The following is a 9,542-nucleotide window of genomic DNA, read 5'->3' on the forward strand; positions in this document are numbered from 1 at the left end:
ATTTCCATCCTGAAGAGCAGCATTTTGGGTTTTCTTGACATCTGAGGCTGCTTTGTCAGAAAATGAGGAGTCGTGGGGGTTATAAACACATTTATTAGAATAAGGAACTTACAGTAAATCAAATATATTACAAATAGTCCAGCATGGAGTCTAAATTTGTTAAGTGCAGAGTCAAGTGCAGCACTGTGGTCAAAATGAGAGTTCAGTGACCTTTTGCTGCCATTAGTGCTCCTTCCTCCGGGGCTCTGTGGCTTTGCTGAGGTTTCCTGCCTCCTGCTTCAGGACGCTCAGAAGAGACTGGGAGCTCTCCAAGATCTATAGGCGGAAAACAAATAAATTACATTATATATACTGTGGCTTCTTGAAAGTAGATGAAGTACAAACATTACTCAAGACAACATACAGCTGACACTGTGCGGTGTGTGTATACTGTAGAAGTAATTTAAAAAGGGGCCGGGCACTGCTGACTGTCTTGTTGTTTTATAATAAGGGCAGCTTTGGAGTGTTTGTTTGCAGTGATTAATGAAAGTGCTGAGGGAGGTCAGCATCAGTAAGTGGGACGTGCCTGTGCGACATTCAAGTGCTGCACAAGGAGAACATGATGAGAAAAAGATCGATGTACTGCATAAGGCAGCAGAGTCTGTTCATTAGATACTTTAAGGTGTATTCACACCTATAGCTCTGTTCATCTGGTCGAGACATACAGGGGAGAAAAATGATCTATCGTTACATCTTAGTTCTGGTCAGGTTCCTGTTCACACTGACTGACTACCTCTCTTCGTTTGTTCATAAAAAAAGAGGTCAACATGATGTTATAAAGACTGATGGGTAAGTGATTGTACAGTTTGTGGCATCCTGCATCATCAGGAACCACATGCTTCTGATGTGCATATTTACTTATTTGGCGCAACAAAGAGCTCAACAAGAAATAAGGATATTGTGTACAAATAAATAAATAAAAATGATATTGCGTTTCCATTCGCGATTGTGATTAAAATTTGAATTTCTGCTGAAAAGACTACTGAAATGATGATTATATGGCATTTGTTGGGTCTGTACCAAACCAGGTTTTCTTACATGCTGCAATTTCAGTAATATTCTGATAGATAGTACGAAACTAATTATTAGTACTTCATCAGGGCAGTACTGCCTGATGTAGTACTAATGATTACTGCAAGTAAACTGGTAAATTTGCTTCACTCGCCGGCCACAAAATAAAATTTTTAACATTCGCTGTCATATTGGTTATGAATAATGACCAACAGGAGGAGACGGGATGAAAAGGCATCTTGTAAAGTAATAACACAGGGCTTAAAATGGTGGGTTTGCTGTCATATAAATAAATCAAGGACTACGGTGCAAGCACAGCAGTTTTAACAGTGTTAGACCCCTTAATCAGGGCAAACACCAGTGCCGACATGCATACATGTTCCCATGGTTGCCAAATAATTTTTACCCTAGTGCAGTGACCCTTCTGTATGTGCCGTTTGATTGTTTGGCCACTGGTATTGCTGATTGCAGCTTTTCTTGGGAATTGCTCATCATGTGTTTTTGCTAAACTACTGGACTTGGATTTATTTCACACTCGAGTAATAACCATTTAAGTTAACCACTGGTATTTGTACTGTCATAAATCTACTGAATTCTCTGTTGTCCATTCAAAACCACTGTTTATCTGGTTCCACTAAAAGCATCATTAACTACTGGTAAGCAACCATATCAGTAATTCAATATGAAGCCAGTGTGAGTGTAAGCATGCAGGCATGTGTATAGTGTGTGAAATGTGAAATATTCTTGGGTAGAACTTACTCCAGCCCTTACTGACTCCACACATCCTGTGCATAATAAAATGGTGCCGCGTATGTCAATGTTGCTGAACAATAACAATTTAGACAGACAGGACACACACCTTGGTGTAGGCAGCTTCTGTCTCTGCGATGGTGCGGTCAAAAGTGGCGCGGGCAGCGAGCCTTTGCGTCAGGCTCTCGTTGACTCGGCTCAGCTTCTCTGAGAGGACTCTAATGTCGTGCTGCAGCCGATCCTTCTCCTCTTCCTCCTGCTTGATCTGACGGTTCAACTCCTCCCTCTTGGAGTGCAGGTCCTCTATACCTGATGGAGACAAAAATGTGGATCAGCTCAGGCCTGTGACAAGGGATCGTGCTATAACAGGCTCACTAGAACAGAAACAGAACAGAAGCCAGAATTCACACTTTAATCTTCTCTCAGACTCAAGTATTTAACTTACTTTGTCAATTATTTTATTAATTAACTAATTCATTGTCTGATCTGTAAAATGTAAAAAAATAAAAAATAAAAAAAAAAATGTTCATCTGTATTTCTCAAAGGCCAAAATGACATCCTCAAATGTCTGGCCCACAGAACAAATATATTAGGTTTACTATGATAAAGGAGGTAAGAAAGCACAAAATATTCACATTTAAGAGGCTGGAATCTGAAAATTAGCACATTATATCTTTAAAAAGCACTCAAGCCAATTACTCAAAATAATTGGCAAAAAAATGTAATAGTTGACAGATAATCAAGTAATCATTGCAGCTATTGTGACATTACTTGTGAAATCGAACTCTTGGACTGGACTGGACTGACAGGACTGGAAGTACAGCTTTTGAAATATCTTAAGCCAGTTCAGTGTTAACCAAGCAAAAGTCATGGCAACACATTCGTTTAAGAGAATAAAGCCCTGCAACAGGCATTAAAAAGGCCACCCGCTGACCTGCAGTTAGGGTCTGCGAAGGGTTACAGTCTGATTTCCAGGCGAGAGCATAATCTGTATAGGTTAATCAGATTGTACAGTAGCATCCTATTTGCTGGTTAAAGTAGCTGGAAGGTCAAGAACAGTAACGTTACAAACAGATAAGAGCAGAGAACAGCATTATGACAGGGGCCTGACCTCCTGATAGACTCAATTTGTTTACAGATTGAGTAGCTACGTTTTGAACCAAGGATAACTTTATATTCAAAAACCTGAAAAAAGAAGAACATGTTATCCAATTCAGTTTAACCTGTCTTTACTGACTACTTATATAGCACTTTTAGCGACTTTCCAAGAAAAAAAGTATGACTTACATTTGACAAGTTCATTGTTGTACGTCTGCAGAGCAGCAGCTTGTTGGGTCATGTTGGAGTTTAGCTAACGTCCACCGAAACAGCGTTATAGAGACTCCACCTCGGCAAATACACCGCTCAAGCTAACTAGCTACTTGTTTTCTAAACTCTCTTAGCTTGTCATCTGTCTCCCTGCGATAAACGCGTCAGGGCTCAGACATATAACCCAAGATACTCCGGTAAGTGTTTTAAATGCGGTGCTCGAACATGGCGGGTTTCCCGGACAACTGAACTAAAGGTGCCACCGGTTATCTGACGGACCTACCGACGGCTCAGGACGCTTCTTCTCTTCTGAAGATACGTGCTTCACATCTAACTTGCTGCACTAGCGCCCCCTTTTGACCGTTAAGCGCTCTTCTTCTTCTTCTTCTTCTTCTTCTTCTTCTTCTTCTTCTTCTTCTTCTTCTTCTTCTTCTTCTTCTTCTTCTTCTTCTTCTTCTTCTTCCTGCTCTGTTTAGTTCTATGGCGGGTTGACATCCATGCCACCTACTGGACTGTAAACAGCTTCACAGTGCAAACTACACTACTCAAAATGAGTTAGGGATATTTAAATGCTTCATATCTGAATTTTAGTTTTGTACTTTGTGAATATTTTTGGTCCCCCAAAAAGATGTGTATATTATATCTGAATTTCTCTAACACATTTTTTGAGTAGTGTATTTTTACTGCCCACTTAAAGGGACCCCATTCACAACATGGTACAGTTTATAACCCGGATCCAATTGTCTAAGTTGGTGCAAGTCTTTCAAATATCCTCTAGAAAGGTGTCTTGTGTTTAATAGCATTTGAAAATGTATACCGTCAAGATTAAGACAAAATTGGCTTTATTTATCCCACATCGTGGAAATTCACTCATTTTAACAGCTCGAGATGCAACAAGTACAGGAAAAAAAGAATCAGAAAAACATACATAAAGTCAAATATAAAATAAATTGATAAAAACAAGATTTAAAAAGACAAACATCCTCCCCTCACCCACCACCTCTATGGAATCCAGCGGACCGTCCAGGACAGAGCTGGCCCTCCTAACCAGTTTGTTTAGTCTCTTCCTGTCCCTGTCTGTGCTGCTAGTTGTGAAAGACCTCACATCATCAGGTAATTTGTTCCAGAGAACAGGACCACAGTGTAGCCTAACTCAAAACATCCTCTCAGCAAATCTGGATCCTGTTAGTTACAGTATACAGACACCATCCGAGGTCTGGACTCGTCCGGTCATAGCAGTGGTAGATGGAAAAGTAGCCAGCTTGGCATTATCATTCACTTAAACTATAAGAAAGGTACATTAAAAGTATAATCCAGGCATTCAAAATGTTACTTTTGTAAAATTTGGCCTACAGCAGGGACTATTGTAGGAACAATGCACGTGCACTGCTTACATTTTTTTCATTTTCTGTTTTAAACGCATTAGGTCTACAAAAGTTTCTCACTGATAACATTTCCTCTTACATGGTCATTAGTCAAAGTTCTTCTTCCCCCTTTCTGTCCGCTTTGACCGTGTAAAATGATTTATCACAGAGCACATTATTTAAACATTAACCGGTAGTTGCTTCTGTATGATCAAACGCTCAATTTACACCGTTTCTATGTGCTGCCCATATAAATGTTTGTCCATAAATGTTTAAACATGTTAGTTTCATTCCAGTCATGAAGAAGTGAACAAAGAGAGGAAATCAGGGAAAACAAGCATCTGACATGAACACAGATGAGAATGACAAAGCAAATAAGGATCAGAGGAAGAGTTATTCAAGGAGGACGCCTGGTCGTGTAGCATAAACGTTAAAGCCCATTCCAACCAAATTTAATAGTAAGTGGGTGAAGATTAAACCACTCTTACTTCAGCAAATCAAATTAAATGATTGTTTTATATATATAAATATCGCCCAAAATCACAATCACATTGCCTCAGTGGGGTTAACTATCTGCAAAGTGACCAACATCCTCTGTCCTCAGACCCTCGAGTCAACTGAGGAAAAACTTGCCGCTAGTTCAGACTTTTTTCTTTTCTTTTCTTTAAAAAAAGTTACAACAGATATGTAACCATCAAGACTAGTTTGGTTTGTGTCTGACTAGTGGTTAGCTGCACCTCAAGCTTAACCATCGTTCCAATGTTGGGTTACAATGTACATCTCAGACCTTTATCACTATGCTCAATTTCACAAGGGAGTTCGTGTCAGTGTTATAGCGTAATACAATTAGAGTTCTGACAATAGTGTCATTATTACTGGAATAACTGGGGGCAGGGGGGGGGGCGGTCGCCCCCTCTCGTGACCCAATTGTTGAAAAACGCGCTCTAAAGTGCCCTCCTGAGAGCCAAAACGTGCGCTAAAGTGCCCTCTTGGGAGCCAAAACGTGAGCTAAAGTACCCTCTTGGGAGCCAAACCGCGTGCTAGAGTGCCCTCTTGGGAGCCAAAACGTGTGCTAAAGTGCCCTCTTGGCAGCCAAAACGCACGCTAAAGTGCCTTCTTGGTTGGCAAAACACACTAAACTGCCCCAATGGCTGGTTAAAACATAATAACCCAATGACTGCCCTCTTGGGTCGCAAAAAAGCGTGCTAAAGTGCCCTCTTGGGAGCCAAAACGTACGCTAAAGTGCCCTCTTGGGAGCCAAAACACACCCTAAAGTGCCCTCTTGGGAGACAAAACGCGCGCTAAAGTGCCCTTCTTTTAGCCCCTGCCCTTCAAAAAGACTGTGCACGCCACTGTACTTGAATCATGTCATTGCTGGATTCATAACCCACAGTTCAGCATAGTTTTACAGATGTGGCAGTGGTGGATCAATCTCTGATTATAAGAATGAGTAAATGAGTAAATATATGTGTATAAGTGAGAGAAAAAAAGTGTCGCTAATGCATCCACACTACACAGCAGGCGTTTTGGCTTGTCATCATAGCAGGAACAGCACAGGTGTTACTAATAACACTAAAGATGGCTCTGTTCTAATTAAGGTGTCCCTGTTAGAAGTCCTGACAGTGAGCCAGCATGAACAATACCCTGAAACTGAAGCAGCTAAATGGAATTCATTAATTCAGTTTGTTATATACACTTGTGCTTTTATTACTGTAAGCAAAATGTCTTTGACCAAAAAGGCCCACACATTAAAATAAATATACTTGTCCTGTATGTGCATTTTATGTTGCACATCCATGGATACCCCATCTTGTTTTAAAACTCTGTCTTTGAGGGAATTTCCTTTTAATCTGCTCCAGTAGTTATTTTCAGTCTCTACCAATCTCTCATAATTATGTTTAAAGCAGCTATCCTCTGTGGTCTGAGTGAAAATGAATGATAATAATATACTGAAATGTAGTTCCTTTCCATTTCAATCAATCCATTTGAATCTAAACTTTAATGCCGACATGGACCAGATGTCTGAAGTGATCAGAGGAGTGGAAATGTGTTCATTTAGTTACATTGCAATGGGACGATCGTGTGATTGAAATCAAAAGTCCAAAGCGGCTAAATGGATTTTGGGATGAGAGTTTTACCAAATGCTGTTTAGGGAGTTTGCATTGCAACATTTTTACAATCAGTGCACTATTTCAGGAGGCATCTCACCTGTTTACATTTATTCTGGAACCATAGAGACTTTAAAAATACAATCTATTCACCTTTAAACACCAATCTACAATGAGTTTAGCTTTTTACACGACCAAAATGATGACACTGTATGATGCAGATTAATCATATTTTAGTTGATTTATATGGACAAAACATTACTGCATCTGCCAGGCATATTCTGTGAGGCAGTTGTTCTGCATAGTCCAGTAAAAGTGTCCTTGATCATCATCAATAACAGCATTTGATTCTTTCTCCAGTGTTTGCTTTGCTACAGTAGGTTAGTATTTTCAAAAAAAAAATGGAATTCAGCACTTTTTTTTTCTTTTAGGTATAAGATATTCAAAGCAACACTGTGTAACTCTTTGATGATTCTGGAGATAGATGGTTGATTTTTGATTCACAGGCTCAACATGTTGTTGCTCTAATGTCACTTCTAACAGTGAGAAAAACAGCTTTACCACCATGTATCTATGTACCACAAGTATCAAAAGTATTAATTCAGCGGAAGGTTACTTTTCAAGGTGTACAAGTATTCATATTATAATGCTGTTGGATTGTTATTACTAATGCACCTATATGTTTAGTGGCAACTGGTCTGGTTCAACTTAAAGGACCAGTTCGTAAGAAAGTTTATTTTTGAATTTCACTCCTAACTCGACGCTTTATAGGTGGGGTAGGCCGCCGTCACAAAGTGTAAGTATTTGACGAGTTGAGAAGTCTTACAAATTGGACCTTTAAATAATTTATACTCTGTCGGATGGTTTAATCTACGAAACATGATTTTTTTAATGGGCTAACAAAAATGGACTCCGCTTAAGCTGTCAGGTAAATGTGGTGAAAGTGAAATAGTTAGCCTTACTGAAATTGAATGAAATTAATGAAAGTATGAGCGAGTAAGCTGACTTCAAAATTGTGGCTATGGAACCAGAGTAAATGTACTCAGTTACCTTCTGCCACTTATTACATTGAAAATGAACACATGCTCCCTGCTGCAGCTATATACACAATAACTAACCCATATGAATCATACTATAATTGGAGTCAAACATGGGATATGTTGTTGCACCTGTTCTTCCTTTCTTCTCTGTCTGTTTTGAGATCCTTGTCTTCTTGTTGTTTGGAGCAGAGTTCCAGTTTGAGGTGCCTCGAGCTTACTGGACTTCCTCGAGGTGTTTTGCGCTCCCTCCTAGGATTTTATTGTAAGGAAGGTGTCGTCCACATATCTGACCCTATGGCTAGATGCTTATAGAAGAAGCACTGAATTCAGCTCTCCAGTTCTTCCATATACAGTAGAGCGTAAGACACCAGTTAACTCACGGGGCATCTTCTGGAGAGGCCGAATGTATGTGAAAGAGGCAGTATTAAGGCAGAGGTCAAGTCCAGGTTTGAGGTTGGTTCTGATTAAGAAAGATGTCCTGTAGCAAGCTATCCTCACAGACTCCAACACTTGAGTAGTTGGTATAATTCTGAAGCATGAGGTAACATCATAAGACACAATGGTCCAGTTTTAGTTATAGTTTTAGTTATCTTTGATAAATAGCAACTACTATCCTCAGATGAAGGATTGACAATTGTTTTTTTATTTTCATTTTTACTCTATCCACGGTGATATGTTGTGGTTTCTCCCTTGTGACAAATGTACTTATGGTAAGTTGCTTTGGACAAAAGTGTCTGCTAAATGCCCTAAATGTAAATGTGAATGTGGTGAAACTTTGACAGAGCTCTTGGAGTTTGGGATGTGGTGTGCATTGTTACAAAAGGAACTACATTTTTTTTATTTTTTTTAATGTACTTGACAATGTTGTATGTTGATACATCTGAGTGAGCATCCCTCCTTGAGTATCTATAGTGCATATTTAATCCCTTTGTCTTTGTAGGCAGTCCACATAACCGTTTTTTGTAGCTGGGTTTCTGTTTTAGATGTAGTAGTGTCACTGAATAAAGTGGTCACTTTTGCATGGCAATCTGCTGATAGCAGAAATATGCATGTCCCTTGCCAGTAAGATGGTGATATCCTGGTCTACTCTACTCCAAATTCTTCATGGATTGTGAAGGAAAGAGAGCTTCTGTCATGGGATGCATAGCTGACACTTTCATGCTGAATTGCTCTGCCTCAGTTTCTGCCAAGTTGTCTCTGATGGCTGGTCTTGTAGCTTTGACAAGGTCTAAAACAAACAAGGGTGGTGCTAGTGTTAACCTTTTGGATAAGGCAACCTTCACCGGTTGGCTAGGTTCTTGATCCACTTGTCCAGAATGTCTTACAAGGCTAAATTACTAAATGTGTTGGGATAACTGTATTTCTTTCTCTAGATAGTTCCAGTAAAAGCATTTTTTACTGCTACAACGTACCATGTAATTTTAAACAATACTGTGTACCACTTTTGTGGTAACATTTGGGCGAAGAACCTCCCCTGTTTTAGCATAACAATGCTCCATGTGATCAAAGCCATGCAGGACTGTAACGAACTGGTTTTCCCCGTTTGGTGGGGAAGAACTTGACTGTCTTGCACAGAGCACTTGCCTCAACCCTCCATCGCTGACTGTGAGCCAGGCCTTAGTACCCAACGTCGGTGATAGACCACGCTAATGCTCTTGTGCTTGAATGGGAGCAAATTTCTGCAGCCAGGTTCCAAAATGGACATGATTTTCAGGTGTCAAAATACTCTCGGCCATGGAGTGTTGTGATCATAATAACATTTTTGGTGTCGATGGAGTCCAACCTCTTGTTTTGAATTAAGTGGTAGCGATAGTTGTGTTTGGATTTGGATAAAGGGCTGACATTCAAATCTGTAAAGAATGACTATGGCACCATTGTGTGTTGAATGGTGCAATCAGGCTTCTCACTGTCCCCTGTTCTGT

General features: G+C 39.9%; 1 protein-coding gene across 1 annotated transcript; it reads right to left on the reverse strand.

Annotated features, from left to right (window-relative positions):
• Positions 1-75: 75 nt before the first annotated feature.
• Positions 76-3,481, reverse strand: ssna1 (Sjogren syndrome nuclear autoantigen 1). Its single transcript, XM_030434953.1, has 3 exons — positions 3,088-3,481; positions 1,910-2,109; positions 76-315 (listed from the first exon to the last, which is right to left on the reverse strand). Exons 1-3 carry the CDS (start codon positions 3,137-3,139, stop codon positions 223-225), a joined length of 345 nt encoding a protein of 114 aa, XP_030290813.1. The 5' UTR covers positions 3,140-3,481; the 3' UTR covers positions 76-222.
• Positions 3,482-9,542: the final 6,061 nt, after the last annotated feature.

Source organism: Sparus aurata, chromosome 12 (assembly GCF_900880675.1).
Source record: "Sparus aurata chromosome 12, fSpaAur1.1, whole genome shotgun sequence".
In the NCBI taxonomy this organism is placed as follows: domain Eukaryota; kingdom Metazoa; phylum Chordata; class Actinopteri; order Spariformes; family Sparidae; genus Sparus; species Sparus aurata.

What these genes read in the sequence shown, in the direction of transcription:
- ssna1 (XM_030434953.1), bottom strand. Translation starts at nt 3,139, where the DNA reads ATGACCCAACAAGCTGCTGCTCTGCAGACGTACAACAATGAACTTGTC. An exon ending in CAACAATGAACTTGTCAAAT is followed by an intron (nt 2,110 to 3,087) that starts GTAAGTCATACT and finishes TGTCTCCATCAG; the next exon opens with GTATAGAGGACCTGCACTCC. An exon ending in CAGAAGCTGCCTACACCAAG is followed by an intron (nt 316 to 1,909) that starts GTGTGTGTCCTG and finishes TTCCGCCTATAG; the next exon opens with ATCTTGGAGAGCTCCCAGTC.